The 19,003-nt window shown below is 53.4% G+C and overlaps 1 protein-coding gene across 4 annotated transcripts in view; it reads left to right on the top strand.

Annotated features, from left to right (window-relative positions):
• The first annotated feature begins 873 nt into the window (after positions 1 to 873).
• TRAF1 (TNF receptor associated factor 1) overlaps positions 874 to 19,003 on the top strand; it is a 27,204-nt gene continuing 9,074 nt past the window's right edge. The window contains exons 1-5 of one of the 4 annotated variants that reach the window (XM_055579512.1): positions 874 to 2,130; positions 5,335 to 5,737; positions 7,922 to 8,006; positions 17,023 to 17,088; positions 17,595 to 18,005. In XM_055579512.1, coding sequence (XP_055435487.1) covers positions 5,601 to 5,737; positions 7,922 to 8,006; positions 17,023 to 17,088; positions 17,595 to 18,005 — 699 coding nt within the window. In that variant the 5' untranslated portion in view covers positions 874 to 2,130; positions 5,335 to 5,600. Of the gene's footprint in view, positions 5,738 to 7,921; positions 8,007 to 17,022; positions 17,089 to 17,594; positions 18,006 to 19,003 lie in introns of all 4 variants that reach the window. The other 3 variants (XM_055579510.1, XM_055579511.1, XM_055579509.1) reach the window with 3 other exon arrangements.

The following is a 19,003-nucleotide window of genomic DNA, read 5'->3' as shown; positions in this document are numbered from 1 at the left end:
AAATGTCCTGCCTCCTAGTCCAGTGCTCATTCCAAAATATAAATATATCCTTCAAAATATCTATACAGGTTTCAGCTGGGGGGAGGTGGGGCAGAGAGAAGGAAGACACAATTTCACTTTAGTACTAAACTGTCAGCGCCTTGTCAATTTTCACTGTTTTTCTATTCTACCTCTTAGAAGGGATGAAAAGTCTCTCCTCTAGGAAACAGGGCAGGCCAAGGAGGTGATCAGACACTTAGGGGGCTTGTCCCCCGTGCTCTACCATCTTCAATGCAGAACGGCACAAAAAACTTAAATTTTCCAGAGTCCTCCTAACTACTCAATCCTTAGCTCCCTGCAGGAGCCACAATCTTAAAAGGCTACAAGGCTCGCAGGCAACCTCAAGGTCAAGAATCCGACAGCTAAAGGACCCGGGGAAGACTGGAAACGGAAACCCTCTGGTGCCTCTTGGAACAAGGAGAGCAGACAGGGGTGTGAGAGGCACGCTGAGGCTCAAACACCCCCTTACTTCCCTGTGTGTCCTTTCTCGTTCCCAGTTGTGGCCCAGGCTCATACCCCCAGATCTTAGGCCTTAGCCACATGCACTACTTTTCTTTTCAACTTATTTTTGGAATTTTTTTTTCTACTGGGTAGAGATGAGTGGTCTCCAAAAGGTTTTGATTCCTTTTTGAGTCACGTTCAGCCTCATTGGGCTCTGCTTTCAATATGCTGCTCCCTGATGGCTCAGAGGTCCCCTGGTGATGCCCCCTCTGTTTCAAGAGCCCCCCAAAATAAGTCGAGTGACTACAGATAAGTTTTTGGTACTTTCCAAAATTAAACTATTTCCCTTGGTAAATTTCCACCAAATGAGCTCATTAATCTGAAAACAGGATGTGGCACATGAAGAGACTAAGGTCAGGTTGGCTGCTTACTTAGGCTGGCTTGGGGCAGAGAGGAAGGGGTGGGTGGGACAGAGATGGGACCAGAGAATGGCTGTTAGAGGCCCCAAAGCCTTCACGGATTGCACTAAGAACCAAGGAGTTTTTAAATCAGAGACTCCAAGCTCTAAATCCTTTTCTCTTAGAGTTGAGAGTGACCACAGAAGCCACCTCTGGTCAATGTCCCACAGATTGCCAGCCGGGAGGCCCCTTAGACCCTCAGCTTGTCTGCAGGCAGGTGTCTCCCCTCCAGGACAGACTGGGGGCCCTCCTTTCTCCAGGAGGACTGTCCTGCAGCATCGGCAGAAGGTGGGAGTTCCACCCCAGGTGAGCTAGAGGCTTAAACACATCCCAGGTTAAAACCAAACCAAACAAGAAGTAACACACAGTTCCCAACTCCAGTTGGGTGTCAGGACACAAAAATGAGATCCTAACACGTAGAGAATGTAATGGATGGCTCCGAGTAACGAAGACAAAACCAGCAAAGAAGGCAGGCTCACTTGGTCCTTAGCTAACAGTCCTGCAGATATTGATGGAGGAGCCTTTATCAAATTCGCAAAAATAAAGGTTGTATATTTAAACAAAAATTCTATCTGAACGCTAAGTACAATTATTTTAATTGATATACACAAAATTCATAGGGAATAAGTGATCGTTCGCGCGCGCGCGTGTGTATTTAGACAAAACTAGTCTCGGTTCCTGAAAACACCGAGTTTTGTGGAAGCGCCAAGCGCTCGGAACCGCTTTGTACATCTCTTTGCTGATTGCGTCCAACTCAGTCAGCGCTGAGCTAGGATCTCTGCCGGAACCCAAGAGGGCTAAGACGCGGGTGTTACTACTGCTCGCCCCACCCCGCAAGGGGCTGCAGGCAGGCAGGGGCCGGGATAGTTCGAGGCCCAGGTCTGCATTCGTTTATTCCGCGAATACTTCATACTGAGTCCCACACGTGTGCCATGAACTCGCGCGGGGAGAAGGGGAACAGAAGCAGGTGGGTTTTCGGTGCAAAAGCAGACCGCCACACCATGGGTCCCGCCCCGAGCCTCAGTTTCCCCATCGGGGAGCGCTCGCCCCGCCCCCGGGGCCGCCTCGGGAGGCGGCTCGGGATGCAGGAACCGGCCCCGGACCCGCCCTCCCCGGCTTCCGCCGCCGGGGCCAAGTCCTCCCGCCACCGGAAGCTCCGGCTGGGCCGCCGGGAGGAGGCGGCAGCAGCGAGGTGGGTGCAGCGCACCCCGCCCCCCGCCTGCCCCGGGACTCCGGGGGCCCCCGCTCCCCGTTGGGCTCCCCAGGTGCTAGCCTCCCCGCGCCTCTGGGACCTGGAGTCCGGGCTGCGGAGCCCTGCCCCGGACTCGCTGCCCCCTGCCCTTCCCCCGGCGGCCGCCCTGCGGTCGCTCATCCTTGACTAGCCCGGGCCGGGCTCTGCTCGCAGCGCTGCGCACGCATCTGGAGATGCGGCGGGGGGTGACGGCCGCCCTCGGGGGGGACGCACGAACCGGGCTGGGGAGCTCGAACAGGCCCTCTGGCCTCACGGAGCCAGGAGGCGGGGGACTGGGCTCCGGTGGCGGGGTGCAGTGGGATCGCTGAGCCAGGAGTCCACCCATCCCTGGGGCAGCCCACGGGGACCCCCGGGGGGAAGTGGTCTAGTCCAGCTGCGGCCCGAGAGACACGAAGGGAAGGCCGGGCAGACGCGAGTGCGCCGCGCCAAGAATCCTCGGGAAGAGAAAGGGGTCAAGGAGAATGCGAGGGTGGGGGTGGGGAGCCCCAGCAAGGAAGGGAATTAGGAGGCGCCCGGAGGCGTGGCATGGGCTGGCCACAGGGCCAGGTGGATAGAAACTGGGGCAAGCCGCGGGCCTGGGGCAGCCTCGACTGGAGTGAGGAAGCGGAGCGTCTGTGTAGACAGTATTTTCTAAAAGTTCTGTTCAACTGAGGAGAGCATGTAGATAGATGCTGGAGAGGAATGTGTAATGGGTTTTAAAGCACCGCGTGTGGTTAGAACACAGGGATCCGGAGTCCCCATTCACTATCTGTGAGCCCTTAGGCAAGTCACTGAACTTCTTAGAGCCTCAGTAAGATGGGGATGAAGATGACAATACCTGCCTCCCAGGGTTCCCTTGAAGATGAGATGAGATGTGCCTGTAAAAGCGCTTAACACGGCACCTGCTACTTTTCGCTTCTAATCATTAGAGCAGCTTGGGCATACGTCGAGGCCGATAGGAAGGAGCTGGGAGGCGGTGAAGGCAGAGGAGAGAGAACGGGACCCAAGAACTTGGACAGAGAGAGAAATCTGGGATGCCGAACCAAGGGAAGGAGGGAACAGTTGGGGATGCAGAAAAGTTGGCAGGTTTGGGGTGTATGGTTAAGGGAGTGGCTTTTGGACAGTCTTTCCATGAAGCAACCTTCAGAGTCATTTGCTGAAAGGGCCAGGCCAGGGCTGGCCCGGGTGAAGCTGGAGAACCTGATCTCCACGGCAGCAGTATCGCAGGATGCCCTGCCCTTTTTGCCAGCAACCCCTGGCAGACTCAGCATCGTTCCAGGGAAGGTGGGCAGTTGAATTTACTAGACTCAGAGGATAACATCTGACCTACCTTGCCCACTTGTGAGGCTCCACTAAAGTTGATGAATGTGAAAACACTATAAGCATAATTTACCATTTTAATCTTTTTTCCTGATCTTGAGGAGCTGGAAGGGCTGTGCCATCAATATCAAAGCCTTCTGAGCACTTCACTTGGGCTGTGCACCATGCCACGCTTTCACCCACAATCTCATCTGGTTATTACGACAGTCAGGTGAGGCAGGTATTAATATTATCCCCATTTTGCAGATGCAAAAACTGAGGTGCAGAGAAGTTACTGACCTTGCCCCAGGACCCAGAGCTAGTGAGTGATGAACTCAGGACCCCAGCTGAGATCTGTCAGATCTCAAAGCCCGTGATTTGAGACTGCTGTGAAAGTTTGCGTTACCCCTAACAGCGGCCCAGCAGGACAGAAAAACGTGGAGGGGTTGATTGCCGTTTCCATTTGTGCTGTGCTCAGCCGCTTGATGGTGATAGTGAAGCCGCTCAGTCGTGTCCGACTCTTGGCGACCCCATGGACAGTAGCCAACCAAGCCCCTCCATCCATGGGATTTTCCAGGCAAGAATACTAGAGTGGGTTGCCATTTCCTTCTCCAGGGGATCTTTCCGACCCAGGGATCGAACCCGGGTCTCCCGCGTTGTAGGCAGACGCTTTACCGTCTGAGCCACCAGGGAAGGCCGTGTCCAACTCTTTGTGACCCCATGGACTGCAGGCCACCAGGCTCCTCTGTCCATGGGGATTCTCCCAGGCAAGAATGCTGGAGTAGGTTGCCATGCCCTCCTCCAGGAGATCCTCCCAACCCAGGGATCCAACCCAGGTCTCCCATAGTGCAGGTGGATTCTTAACCATCTGAGCCTCCAGGGAAGCCCGTCTTTTCCACTTGATAGAAAACAGAGGCTAGCAGCTTGGACCTCCATCCTGGACTCTGCAGGCTCCACGCTGCCTTGCTTTCTCCTCTCTTGAGCCGGAGAAGGAGCACAGAGCTTGGAGTCGCACAGACCTGGCACTAGTCGGGCTCTGCCGCTGGCTGCTGTATGACTCCAGACCAGGCATCTGGCTTCTCTGTGCCTCTTTGCACCTGCGGAATTCCCAGCAGCTTGCTCTAAGGAATGGGAAGGAAAATGTTGCCCGGGGCACAGGAGGTGTGCCAGGAGCCATGCTTCCCACACTGCCATGGATCTGCCTCCCACTGGGCTGCTGAGACCAAGTCTCCGTGACCTTGTATTTATTTAGACCTTTGTTCTCCTCAGTGCCAGGAAGTGGTGGTGGCTGACCCGAGTCTGTGGCCACCTATGATGTCCTTAGTGGGGCCGTGGGGGTAGGGCCCTGAGCAGTCCATGGTGTCATCACCGTGCTGGTGAAGAATGCCCCGGGCAGGGCTGGGCCATCAGGGGCCTTCCTGCTGCCCCTGGTTACCTTGGCCATGGGGTCCTGGAATTTTAGTGCCCACAGAAGGCTTGGAGACGCCCTGTTGCGATTCCTTTTTTAGTTTTTTACAGACGGGGTAACTGAGACCCACTGTGAGGAAGTGACTTTCACCTCTGGATGGGGCAGAACTCATACGCAGGGAACTTTCATTTTTGGACCTGCCTCCAGAACCCTGGGGATTTCCACTGGAGTGGTGATCACCCCCACCGAGAATCCCAGACTGCTTGGAGGGCCCAGGGAACACAGACAAGTCAGGGACTGGAGCTCTCTCTGCCCCTGTCCCTGGGGAGGAGGTGGAGGAAGCCAGTGGCAGCCTGAGGTCCCCCAACAGGGGAAACTCTGAACTGCCGTCCCTGAAAGTCCGTGACGCGGTTCTTCTCTCTGTCTGACTTGCTCTTCACCTCCCTCTCACTCGAAAGAATGACTGGACACTCCTGGAGCCTGCAGTTACCATCCAGGGGATTTTTTGCACCACCAAGGGTAATTCCTGTCTCTTCCCTGCTGTGACTCAGCTGTGACGTCAAACCATACAAGCCAGCGAGAAGATAAAGGCATCAGCTGCCCGCATATCAGAGCCGGTGGCCCAGCAGAGAGCACTTCTCCAGCACAGACTTCGCAGGGCTGGGCCCCTGCCCCGAGGAGCTTTGACCAGGCCCCGCACCCCCGGCCCGCCTGGGACCCCGGGATGGCCTCTGGCTCAGCCAGCAGCCCCCGCCCGGCCCCCGATGAGAACGAGTTCCCCTTTGGGTGCCCCCCCACCGCCTGCCAGGACCCCCCAGAGCCCGGGCCTCTCTGCACCGTCTGTCTCTCTGAGAAAGTGAGGTGAGGGGTCGGAGGAGAAGGGGCGGGTGGGGAGGAGGCGCCGGGGAGGGACTCCTGATGGAAGGCGAGGGCAAGCGGACCCCTGGCTCTCAGGCAGGTGACTGCATGTCTCTGGCCTCGGCTTCCCCGATACCGCCCCGTCTGACTTCTGGTGGAAGGAGAAGGGGCCACAGAAAGCCCTCATCTCCCTCTGCTGAAGGCCGTCAAGGGTGACAGAGCCTCTGAGCCCAGCTGGGCTACTTACTTACTATATGGCCTGTGCGCATGGCTTAATGTCCCAAAACCTCAGCCCCCTTGTCAATAAAATGCCCGTAAAGTGATTTTCTACCTCCCAGGGTTGTTACAAGGCCCAAACAGTAACATTTCACAAGATTCTTATAATAGGGAATTTATCTATAAACTCCTGGGTAAATGACAAACCTCTGGACAGATGTATCTCCTTCCACAGTATCACCCATCACCTCAGACTGTGCTGAGAACTCTTCCAAAGGGGACAGAAATATCTAGTTCACTATTGTATGTTCATGTATTATAGATTTATATATGTGTATATTGTCTTCGTTCAGTTGCTAAGTCATGTCCAACTCTTTGCGACCCCATGGACTGCACCACGCCAGGCTTCCCTGTCCTTCACCATCTCCTATATATTTGTACATAAATATCTTTATATTTTATATTGTATACAAATACCTTTATATTTCCCTGGTGGCTCAAATGGTAAAGAATCTACCTGCAGTGCAGGAGACCTGGGTTTGATCCCTGGGTCAGGAAGATCCCTTGGAGAAGGGAATGGTGACTGACTCCAGTATTCTTGCCTGGAGAATCCCGTGGACAGAGGAGCCTGGCGGGCTGCGGTCCCGGGGTTACAAAGAGTCAGATGAAATTGAGCAGTGAACGCATCTTTATATGTAATACATGCATTTGGCATATGTATAAAAATATACATATATAATATACACCATATATATTAAAATGTGTATATTATAAGTAATTCAGAGAGGTGTGACATCAATATGATCATCAGTATCCCACCTTATTATGCAACTATTATGTACCAACTGTGTGCCAAACACTCCTCAGAAGAGCCTTGGAAAGGTGGACCCTGTTATAAGAGGACAGCGAGGCCTAATGGAGAGATGAGGTCAGTTTCCTGGCAGAGGTGTTCTTAAACGGCCATGCACCCCCAGCGTGACCTTTGCTGGGGACTTTACAGGTTAGGGAGGTGGGAAACTTCTGAGGCAAACTTGAGAAGTTCAAATGCTTTGACAAAGGAGAAGGCTAAGAGAAAGAGAAGAGAGGTGGTGATGCTGGCAAGGGCAGATGGGGCGGGGAGCAGAGCTTGACTGGTCTTACCATCCTGGGCTCGTCTCAGGCTTTGGCAGTGGGTCTCTTGATTTCCTTCCCTCTTCTTCCAAAACGTGGTGGGGCGGGGAAGGGTTCCAGGTCTGCCCTGCATCTCTCTACCTCGGCCCACCCCTACGTCCTCTGAGGCCTCGTTCTCCTCCCTGTGAAATGGGCCTGAGTGGGGGCGCTCGCTGGGCATCAGATCACTTTGCAAAAGCATGTAAGCCCGTGTGCCATGGCATTCAGAATCTGACACCCACTCCTGGTTAGGAATCCCAGGCTGGGCGTTCTCGGAGGCCCCTTCTTATTCTGAGAGGCCGGGGTCATCTGTAATTACTAAAAATAAGAGACCAGAATAAAATAGAGGAACCTGCGAAGAACTAATACAGTACACACCCACAATCCCTTAACTGAACCCCTGGGCTCAGATGTATTGAAGAAAAAAACGAAGAAGTTTTTCAGATTTTTGAAAAGCCAGTCAGTACATTACTCTGCCATTCTCCCAGCAGGGACTGGGGACATGCCTTATGTTCAAGCATCAAGCTGTGATATTTCTGCAAATGTAAATATTCATACTAAGTGGGATAAGAAGGGCTTTAACAGCCTAGTCAGTTCAAATCAGGTTTGGCTGCCAGAGAAGCTCACTGCAAGCTATGGGAAGACGTTGGGTGACCAGCGTTTTTTAGGTTTGGGAATGGTGGGTCTGGGATGGAGCTATATGCTCATGGGTATCAGCTGCCATGCTGGGCAAGGCCCAGGCCTCTGGGGCTCTGGGGATGGAGGTTGGTGTCATGGAGTCTTGAAGGCTTTGCTCAGTGGCATTTGTTCTCGTGTTCCCAGGAATGATGAGGATCGGATCTGTCCCAAATGCAAAGGGGATGACACCCCGTCTGAAAGTCCAGGAAGCCTTCTGTCTCAGGAGAAGGTAAGCTGGTGCTGCCAGGAAAGATTGTCCATTGTCTCCGCTAGCAGGCACCTCCCTGCTTGTCCTGAGTCTAGACTGTTCACAGCGGGAAAGCCGCTTGTCCCATGCCCCCTGGCTGACCTGCAGGTTCAGGGTGAGAGTGGGAGTGGGAGTCTGTTCGGGGATCCACACACCACGGCCTTCAGGCCCAGCCCGGCCTGCCCCCTGTTTGTACACGGTCATGAGCTGAGAATGGTTTTTACACATAAAGGGTTTTCAAAAGTCAACAGGGGAATGAGATTTTGTGACGCATGAAAATGATCCAGCCTTCAAGCTTCCAGATCCCTAAATATAGTTGGATTGGGTCACAGCCACAGCTCAGTCATGTATGTCTTGTGGCCGCTTTGGCCCTGAGAAGGCAGAGGTGAATAGTTGTAACAGAGGCCTTCCAGCCCCCAAATATTCACTCTCTGGCTCTTTCCGGAAAGAGTTTGCCAACTCTTGGTGCAGACAGCTCTTTCTGACCCTGTTTGCTCTCAGACAGGGTCAGGCCAGCCTCAGCTCACTACTCCGGCTTCCCCAAGCTGTATAGAAGGAGTAAGAGGGGCCAAAGAGACATCCTCAGGCACCGTTTTAGAACCCTGGCCCTTCTGAGCTGGAAAGACCCTTGCGGGTCATCTGTCCAGCCCAGAGGTGCCCACATGGCAACCAACCCGGTTCATTCCCAAACCAGTTCATGACAAAAATGGTAAAAAAAAAAAAAAAAAAAAAGAAAGAAAATTGCCGTGACTTTTTCTTACAAAACTAAGTTCTTTGCATTTATAGAATCACCCTTTACTCTGAGACGATGCCTTTCCTGTGCTTGTCTTTGTATAAAGGAAATGATCGTGACAGATGATAGAATTGGGGGTAAAGCCTTTTTTGGGGTAAAATTAAAAAACGGCAATCTTTATGTTGATCTCCTAATTTAAAAAGCAAACAAAACTGGTACTGATCTGTGAATCCAGAGCTTTTAACTCCGGCTCTAAATCTAACCCCCTTTTCTTACATGTGGGGCCCCGACACCCACTGGGGATCCTCATTGCAAAGCTCCCTGGTGACCAAGGTCTCACCAGCCCAGCCACCGGAGCTGTGCACACTGCGAGGCACCCGGCTCCTTTGGACCAAAGCTCTACCCGTGGCCAAACTGTGGCCCTGGGTGGGGGTAGGGGGGGTCGGGAGCCTGGTGTCCAGGATGGCTATATAATTCAGCGCACGGCTGAGATGGCTCCTGTTTGTCTCCCTGTGAAATGAAGACGCTGCCTTGGACGCGGCCTTTTCAGTGCCGGCGATGTCCCACTGCGAGTCACTGGCTGGCGGGGCGCTCTCCCTCCTGCTCTCCAGGTCTCCATGCCTCCTTCCCCCTTCCCCGCTCCGGCCCCCTCTCCTCCAGAGAGTTGGGGGAACGCCTGTCCCACCAGGGCTGGTTTTGAGGGCTTTCCTGTCTTCTCTTCAGCAGCCCTCTGCCCCACAGACCCTCAAGGGAATCACAGTAAGGATCTAATGCAGGTTTTGAGGGCTTTCCTGTCTTCTCTTCAGCAGCCCTCTGCCCCACAGACCCTCAGGGGAATCACAGTAAGGATCTAATGCATTTTCCTCTACCACTGGTGAGAGCTGATAGGATTAACACCCCTGGAATAACTTCCCAAACCTCCCTCTAGGGCATCTTTGTGCTCAGTGCTCCACCCTCCAAAGAGGGATAGGCTATCTGCTTTCTAAGGCAACTACCTGCCTGAAGGCATCAGGACGATTGTTTCTGGTTTGCTTTAGTCTTGCCTCTTAACAGAATGAATCCAGATTCATTGTATAAATCCTAGATAACATAAAGCAGAGATATTTTAATATCTCCCAATTCAGTAGTTCTAATTTTTTCATCTTTATTAGTGTGAAATCAGATGTAGAAGGGGAGCCTGGACCCCTGGCCCTGCGGTCACCCCTCTTCCTTCTCCTGCCCCAGCCCCCGGAGACTCTGTGGATTCCTAGGGCCCTGCAGGGTGCAGTGTGAAACTTGATGCCTTTGACCCAGTGGAGTGACTCGAATGATGGAATTACAGGCTCTCAGCAGGCTACAGCGGTGGGGTGGGGGGGGAGGGTGCACCCCCGTGGAAAGCTGGGGGGCGGCGTGAGCCAGTGGTCTGACACCTGCACAAAGCCACAGTGGAAAGACCAGGGACTCCACCAGCTCCTGACCCGATGGGAACTTTGGGGGGACTTTTGACCAAAGGAAAGCAGCTGATGATAAATCAACACTTTGCACACGTGTCTGAGGAAACCTGGGGAGTGGAGGTGGGTGGGGCGGAGGGGCCCAGCCGGAAGCCGGCTGAGCTGAGCCCCGAGCTGCCCGTCCTTGCGGCCCTCTCTGCGCCACGCGCTCCTCAGTCTGTCCTCCTCCTCCGGCTTGGTTAAGAGTCACGTCCCTCCGAGAAGCGCTCAGAGCCCTGGACTGATTAGCTCATGTAAGAAGCAGACGTTAAAGGACGGTTGTTGAGCCAGTTAGAGACTTGGTTCTGGCTGGAATGACCTTCCCCCAGGAGTGACAGTGAAGTCGGGACGGCCTGCGGGACAGCCTGGGAAATAGCAATCTGTCCTGGCTGCGGGAGACCCTGGGGACGGGATTGTTGCACTCATCTCTTCCCTCTGAGGCCACTCGAGAAGATCGAAAGCAGGCTGGCCTTTGCTGCCAGTGGCTTACAAGAATGCCTCAAATTATCCTAGAATCTGAGAACCATCAGAGATCGAGCCGTCTAGTCCCATTTCTGTTCTGTACTGGATTCCTGCCAAGTGGCTTGGTGTCCCTGCAGTGACGGGCAGCTCATCGCGGCACAAAAGCACCGTGTCCACTGTGAGGAACTAACTGCCGTGCCTTTTCTTCTCCCTTTGTACTGAGCTGATGTGTCTCCCTTGGGCCGCAAAAGGCAAGGCGGTCAGCCTCCTGCGCACCGAGGCCGTCCTGCGTCTGTGTGAGGACGCTGACCGCTTCCCTCACGAATCCGTCTTTGGCCTCCATGCTGATTGTGTCTGTTGAAATCCAGCCCCTGGAAATGAGGCCCCTCACACTTCTGAGCTTGGCAGTTGCATCTGTGACCTCATCTGTCCTGTGACATCCTACGTCATGGGCTGTGGCGATACCAGTGGGTGGCATATGGAGGCTCAGGGAAGAGGTGTGCCTGCACCAGTCTTAGCGCAAAGGGGAACCAGAGCCAGCCTCCCTCTTCCTGCCCCCGGGCCTCCGGCACCTCTCCACTGCCTCCAGAGGGGGGATCACCCCAAGTGTTTTGTTTACACAGGTTTAAATACCCAGTCAGTCTTAAGTGCTGGAATCCAGCAAGTACTGGGAAAACAGGAATGGGCAAGACTCCTTTCAACCAGGAGAATCAGGCAGGACTTCCTAGAGGAGGTGGCAGTTGAGCCAAGCAGAGGTTGCCAGAAAGGAAACTGGCTCAGATGCAGAGGAGGGCAGGACCTGGCGGGTGGACCGGGCCCACCCCATCCTGGTAGAGAGCCTCTCCCTCAGCACTAGCTGAGACGTAAGCAAAAACACCCCGTCCAGCCCTCAAAGACCTTGGCCAGCCTCTGTGCCCAGCACAGCAGTGTGGGCAGTGCCTAGCACATTGCAGGCCCTCTCTTCCGTGCAGTGGCTTCACGGAGGCTTCTCTCGTGCCCCCAGTATCCTCTTAACACCCACATTATCAGAGGCCCCCGGGTCCTCAAGTGGGGGCCCCCCAACAGCCCTCTGCTGACCCCGTCCCAAAGGGCCTGGGTCAGTAGGCAGCCGGGAACACCACACCCCCTGACTTCTCGGACGTGGACAGAAGGACAAGTGTTCGCTCAGGGCTGGGATTGTGTTTTCTCTGTTTCCTCCTCAGAGGAAATTCCACCGCAAGTTTTATTTTTAGCGGTTTGCCAGCCATGAGGCCGCTCGCACAGGGGCCGCCTGTGGCACAGGCTCGGCCCAGGACGGATGCCCTGTTCTTCCTCCGTGGCCCCAGCCCGCTTGCCTCTCTAGTGCCCTGGGCGCCCTGCCTTCAGATGAGCTACCCATCTTTCCCCAACGGGCAGGAAGGGCCCTGGACGTGGATCCCAGGCGCCTGGCCTCCACCACAGCTTTGCCCCAAACTTGCATCATCTCCTATAAGTCAGCAGCCTTCCCTGAGCTTCAGCTTCGTCACCTCTGTGAAGAGAGGCAGAACTTCAGAGCCCCGACCTCCTCTGGGTGGTCCTGGGAGACCCAGCAGGGCTGTGCTCACACGGGGGTGGAGAAAGCCGCGGCCCTGGAAGGGCTCGTGCCTGCGGGACACTGGGCCCCTCTCTTGTACAAGCTCTGCATGACCCAGACTGAGCCACTCGCCTAGGTCTCCCACATGTACTGAGGTGAAACCAACTCCACCCTGCCTGCCTTGAAGGATGACTGCAGGGATCCTAGGAGGTGGCTTGCAAAAATGCTTTGGTTCTCTAGAAATACACGTGCATGTAGGGATGCTCCTCGCCTCGACCAGCCCCTGAGAAATCCAATGGAGAAACAGGGTTTTAGAGAATTCCTACAACTTTGAGGTGTGAAGATTAAATAGGTGCATGCGTGTGACAGCCATGAAGGGGGAGGAGAAAGATGAGGAGAAGCACGGGCAGTGCTTCATCCACACGAATAATTATCCTAATAGCAGGTCTACCCCTGCTCATCAGGGCTTAACCAAGTATGTGTCAGGTAGAATGATGCTCCCCAGAGCTGTCCACGTGTTAATCCCGGGAACCTGTGAATACGTTGCCTTCTGTGACTGTATTAGTCTGCTCGGGCTGCCGTGACAAAGGACCACAGACTGGGTGGTGGGAACAGTAGAGATGGATTTCTTCGCAGTTCCGGAGGCAAGAAGTTCAGGCGGGGTCGGCTTCTCCTGAGGCCTCTCTCCTTGGCTTGTGGATGCTGTCTTCTCCCAGCATCTTCGCATCCTCTTCCCTCTGAATGTCTGTGTCCTCGCTTCCTCTTCTTATAAGGACACCAGTCACACTGGAGCAGGGCCCATCCTAATGACCTCATTCTAACTTAATCACCTCGTTAAAGACCATGTCTCCAGGGACTTCCCAGGTGGTCCAGTGGTTAAGACTCTGAGCTTCAAATGCAGGAGGCACAGGTTCAATCCCTGGGTTGGGAAGATCCCCTGGAGGAGGGCATGGCAACCCACTCCAGCATTCTCGCCTAGAGAATCCTGTGGTCAGAGGAGCCTGGGGGGCTGCAGTTCATAGGGTCACAAACAGACAGACATGCTGAAGCGACTTAGTACGCACAGACACTACTCAGCCCATGACAATGGCAAAAGGGTCTTTGTACTTTGCAGACGTTACTAAGTTAAGGATCTTGTGATGGGGAGATGACTCTGGGTTATTTGGTGAGCTCATTGTAATCACAAGGGTCCTCAAAAGAGGAAGACAAGAGAGGCAGAATCAGGGAAGCTGGAAGATGCTCTGCAGCTGCCTCTGACTCTGGAGGGAGGGACCATGAGCCAAGGAATGCAGGCAGCCTCTGGAAGCTGGAAGAGACCAGAAAACAGGTTCTCCCCTCTGGTCTCCAGAAGGAACACAGTCCTGCTGACACCTTGATGTTAGCACTTATGATTTCCAGAACTGTAAGACAATAAATGTGGGCTGTTTAAGCCATTAAATTTGTGGTATGTTATTATAACGGAATAGGTCACTCGTATCAGAATTTACGTGTATTGTGGCATTTAATCCTCACCATAACTCCATGCGGTGGGGGGTTCTATTATTGTCTCCATTCTCCAGATTGGGAAACTGAGACGTGGGGGAGTTAATAAGTCCCCCAGGACCACACAGCTAAGTGTGTGAACTGATAGAAACGTGCTTTGCACCCCAACGGGGCGGCTCCAGAGCCACCCCCTGTAGGCACCCCAGGGAACGAGAGGCAGTGGCTGGCGGTGGCAGTCTGGCTGGCCCCCAGCAGCCTCTGCTCTGCCTGCGTGAGCGGCCGGCCCCAGGCTCCTCTGCCACACGTGGTAACCAGGATGCCTGCTCCGCGCACGCAGCACTTGCCGGTCCGCCCAGGCGCTCACTGCACGGCACAATGCCACGAGGCTCAGCTGCCAGCGGGACACGCACCCCCACCCGTGTGCGACTCTGGGACCACTCAGTCAGTCTTCTCACTTGCATCTTCTTACCTCCCTCTGCCTCTCACTTCGAGCCACAGAGGATTCGAATTGTGGGCTTGGAGGCAGTTTCAGGGCCTGAGCAGTCACCCCTCATCCATCACCAGGTCCCCATCGGCCTCGGGTCCTCCGCCCTCCCTGCACATCAGGAAGCTACCTGCTGGGAGAAGCTGCATCACGGGGCACTTTGCGGAGCCCGCCTGGTCTCCCTGCCAAGGCTGCCTCCCTCCTGGAAAACATCTGTTTTCTGTTCCTTGTTGGGAACATCTTGTGCCCGAAGCCTGAGGCGGTGGGGCACCGCGGGGCGGCCCTCTGCTGGGCTGTGCTCTGTGTTCCAGTCAACTGTCTCATTAAGCCCACAGCTCTCGCTTTTTTAACTTTTACAGAAGGACGACTAGTGTGACTTTATATTTGCTCAGCCCAAAGACTTCTGTCATCCCGTCCAGATCTCCCCTCACATCACCCCGTGAGGTTATTAAAAACAGCAAGAAAGCTCTTGGAAAGTCAATATATTATTTATGTGTAATAAAATTCACTCATTTTAAGTGTACAGATCAATGGATGCCGGTAAATACCTGCAATCGTGTGACCTGCAGTTAAGAACGTGCGTGTTTCTGCACCAGATAAAACTTTCTTGCGCCCCTGGCTGGTCAGTCTCCCCCAGCTGCAGCCCCAGGCGGCTGCCAATCTACTTTCTGTTTATGGTTTTGCCTTTTCTGGAATCTCATGAGAATGAAATCCTAGGGACTTCCTTGGCGGTCCAGTGGTTCAGACTCCGCACTTCCAAAGCAGCAGGCACAGGTTTGATCCCTGGTCGGGCACCTAAGATCCCACATGCTGCATGGTGAAGCCAAAAAAAATTTTTTAATATCAGAAGAAAAAATTAACTTGGAATAGAATTCTAGTATGCGGTCTTCCATGTTTGGCTCTTCATTTAGCAGAATGTTTTGAGGTCGTTCTGTTACTGTGCACGTTAGTAATGTAGTCCATCCAGTTGCTGAGTGGTGAATGTCCTTGGGTACGAACACCCCACACTTTGTTCACCCGTCTACCAGCAGATGAAAACTCGGACAGCCTCCAGTGTGGGCCTGTTACGAGTAAAGCGGCCGAACATTTACATAACACACATGGAAACATTTTCAGTTTCTCCTGGGTAAATCCCTAGGAGTGGAATGTGTGGGTTATCTGCTGGCTTGGTAAGCATGGTCTGTAAGTTCCTTTATGATTTAACTTTATGAGATGCTGCATAGTTTGTCCCAAAGCAGCTGCACCGTTTTGCATTCCCACTCTGTTCAGTTCAGTTCAGTCGCTCAGTCGTGTCCAACTCTTTGCGACCCCGTGAATCGCAGCACACCAGGCCTCCCTGTCCATCACCAACTCCCGGAGTTCACTCAGACTCACGTCCATCGAGTCAGTGATGCCATCCAGCCATCTCAGCCTCTGTCGTCCCCTTCTCCTCCTGCCCCCAATCCGTCCCAGCATCAGAGTCTTTTCCAATGAGTCAACTCTTCGCATGAGGTGGCCAAAGTACTGGAGTTTCAGCTTTAGCATCATTCCTTCCAAAGAACACCCAGGGCTGATCTCCTTTAGAATGGACTGGTTGGATCTCCTTGCAGTCCAAGGGACTCTCAAGAGTCTTCTCCAACACCACAGTTCTAAAGCATCAATTCTTTAGCGCTCAGCCTTCTTCACAGTCCAACTCTCACATCCATACATGACCACAGGAAAAACCATAGCCTTGACTTGACGGACCTTTGTTAGCAAAGTAATGTCTCTGCTTTTCAATATGCTGTCTGGTTGGTCATAACTTTTATTCCCACTAGCAACCTGCAAGTATTTTCCAGTTCCTCCACATTCTCCCCAAAGCTTGGTATTGCCATTCTTTTTAAATTTTAGCCATTTAGTGAGCGGACAATGGCATTTTATAATAATTTGCGTTTCTCTGACAACTGGTGATGATGAACCTACTTTCATAGGCTTGTCATTTATGTGTCTCCTTTTATGAAGTATCTGTTCAGTGTTTTACCCATTTTGTGTTAGGCTGTCTGTCTTATTATTGAATTGTAAGAGTTCTTTATATATTCTGTATTTAAGGCCTTTACAGGTGTATGTTTTGGGGGAAAAAAAAGTCCTCCCAGTCTCTCTTGGGTTTACTTTTGGTAAGAGACAGAGATGGCATCACCAACTCAATGGACATGAGCTTGAGCAAATTCTGGGAGATAGTGAAGGACAGGGAAGCCCAGAGTGCTGCAGTGCATGGGGTCAAAAAGAGACCGACACGACTTAGCGGCTGAATGACAAGAGATATGGGGTGGGAAGAGTCCTGGAGCTGTGCAGCCTCCTAGCTGTTCCTCCTTGAGTAAATCCCTTCCCCTCTGTGAGCCTCAGTTTCTTCATCAATCAAATGGGAACAGAAAACCTACCCTGCCATCCCCGAGTGTTGTTTGGGGCCCTCAGAAGAACTATGACCATGAAAGCCATTTTCCAAACTCCTCAGACCTACGCATAGGTTAACGGTATTGCCAGGTTGCTTGTTTGGGACCCTCGTCAAGCTCCCAGACCAGTGGGGGCAACCAAAGAGTGAGTTGGGTGGAACCCGTCCCAGCAAGAGGGGCGGCAGTGCTTCCCAGGATCACAGCAGGAGCTCTGATCTCATTTTGAAGGAGGGTCACAGAAGGGCTGAAGCTTGAAGGGTGGAAAGAAATCAGCCAGGTAGACCGAACAGCGTGTGCAAAGTTTCGTGGCCCAGCCCAGCCCCTGCCTGGTGGATGTTGGTGCCTCACAGACAGCCCCCATGCCACTGGGACCCCAGCAACATCCAGTGACGTGGTTCTTATTTCCAGGATCACCCCGAGGTGGCTGAGGCTGGAGTTGGGTGCCCCTTTGCAGGTGTTGGCTGCTCCTTCAAGGTAAGTATCTAGGTGTGAGAAAGGAGGTCTGTACCCTGCAGTCTCAGACCTCCTTGCTCAGCCCCTCAGGTTTTCCCCCAACATCCAGCTGCTGCTCTGGATGTACCTTACGTGGCTCACAAGCCACAAAATCACTAGTAAATCATCTTTGTATTCAGGGGAGGTCTTCTTAAAGTCTCACCTGAGCATTGTAGTAGCATCCCAAAAATGACCCTCCCCTCCCCACTACCCCCAACCCCTGTGCCTCTCTCCATGGTCCTGAATCGTCACTGTGCTTGAGGGCAGGACAGAACGGCTGCTCTGGAAGCTGGAGTGCACACGGCTCAGCATGGGCGTGTCTAACGCCAGGGCCCTTCTCCACATCCCTCTCGCTGTGTACTTCCCGTTGCTGGGTGAATGGATATGACATCCCTTGGTAACCTGTGATGGCAGGACTCTCCTTGGCTCCTTGGTGCTCCATCCTCCTCCTCCTCTGTTTTCACTGATCAGCCCCACTCTCTCGGTAGGGAAGCCCAAAGTTCGTGGAGGAGCATGAGGTCACCTCCCAGGCCGCCCACCTGAACCTGCTGTTGGGGTTCATGAAGCAGTGGAAGGCCCAGCTGGGCTCTGGCCTGGGGTACGGGCCCATGGCCCTGGAACGGAACCTGTCAGACCTGCAGCTGCAGGGGGACGTGGAGGTGGCTGGGGACCTGGAGGTGGACTGCTACCGGGCCCCCTGCTCCGAGAGCCAGGACGACCTGGCCCTGCATCACTTCATGAAGGAGAAGCTCCTGACCGAGCTGGAAGGGAAGCTGTGCGTGTTCGAGAACATTGTCGCCGTCCTCAACAAGGAGGTGGAGGCCTCCCACCTGGCCCTGGCCGCCTCCATTCACCAGAGCCAGCTGGACCGCGAACACATCCTGAGCCTGGAGCAGAGGGTGAGCCTGGGAGGCAAGTTCTCCTTCAAGGCAGCTCAGGGTCCCCCCACCCCTTGCCCCATCTGGTCTCCAGAGCAAATGGACCAGCCTTCCTCCTATGCCTCCTCCCTGCAGAGACCAGCCATGCCCCCATCAAAAATCTCTCTCCTATGTCCTGAGACCTTCTAGGAAGAGGACTGAAGCAGAAGTGATAGTTCAACCCCCCATCCAGCTCTTCCTTTTGTTTGCGTCAATTCTTCTTCAGTAGACTATTCCCACCCCAAGCACCTCATTCCACTGTCGGACACTTTTCACGCTTAGAAAGCTCTCCCTCATACTAAGCCAAAATTAGTCCCTCTGTCTTCCCTGCCCCTTGGGGCCCACAAAACATCTGACTTCTAGCCCCCATGGAAGTTCTTCGGAGATGAGAAGTCAGTAATAATGCCCTGCCTGAATGTTTCCTTCTTTAGGCTAAACACCCCCAGTGTCCACACTTCTTCAGAGCACCGTGTTTCTTGTGTTCTGGCTCAGTCTCTAAAGAATTCCACCCTTCAGCATGATGGTACCACACCACCAGATAATTCACTTATCTGACAGTTCTTGGTTGAGTTAGACTGTAACCTCCTTTGTTGCAGAGCTTCTCCTTCTCTTAATATGACCAGTCACAATGCTGTGTTGCTTCTTGTGGGGCAACAATATTACATCACCATCTTATGTTGAGCTCAGCCTGGATTTTGGTTCCAGGCCCACCATTCACTTGCTATGTAGATCTGAGCAAGTCACAGGACTGTGACTTTTTCATCTGTAAAATTAGGGATTTGATTTTCTTTAAGGACACTCACTTCCATTCCTGACTTCCCTACCTGAGTATCCCTGGGAATAAATTTGTATTTTTTTTCAAATGTCAGTGGAGGAACTACTAGAAGAGCCCAACACGGGCTTTGAGGGACAGAGTGAAGGATTGATTTATGCAATTCTTGCCCTTGTTGGAAGGCAGTGCCTGCCCGCTCCCCACAAGG

This window comes from Bubalus kerabau, chromosome 4 (genome assembly GCF_029407905.1).
Source record: "Bubalus kerabau isolate K-KA32 ecotype Philippines breed swamp buffalo chromosome 4, PCC_UOA_SB_1v2, whole genome shotgun sequence".
NCBI classification, from domain to species: Eukaryota; Metazoa; Chordata; class Mammalia; order Artiodactyla; family Bovidae; genus Bubalus; species Bubalus kerabau.
The sequence above is the reverse complement of the archived record's forward strand: the minus strand, read 5'-3'. Positions and strand labels throughout refer to the sequence as shown.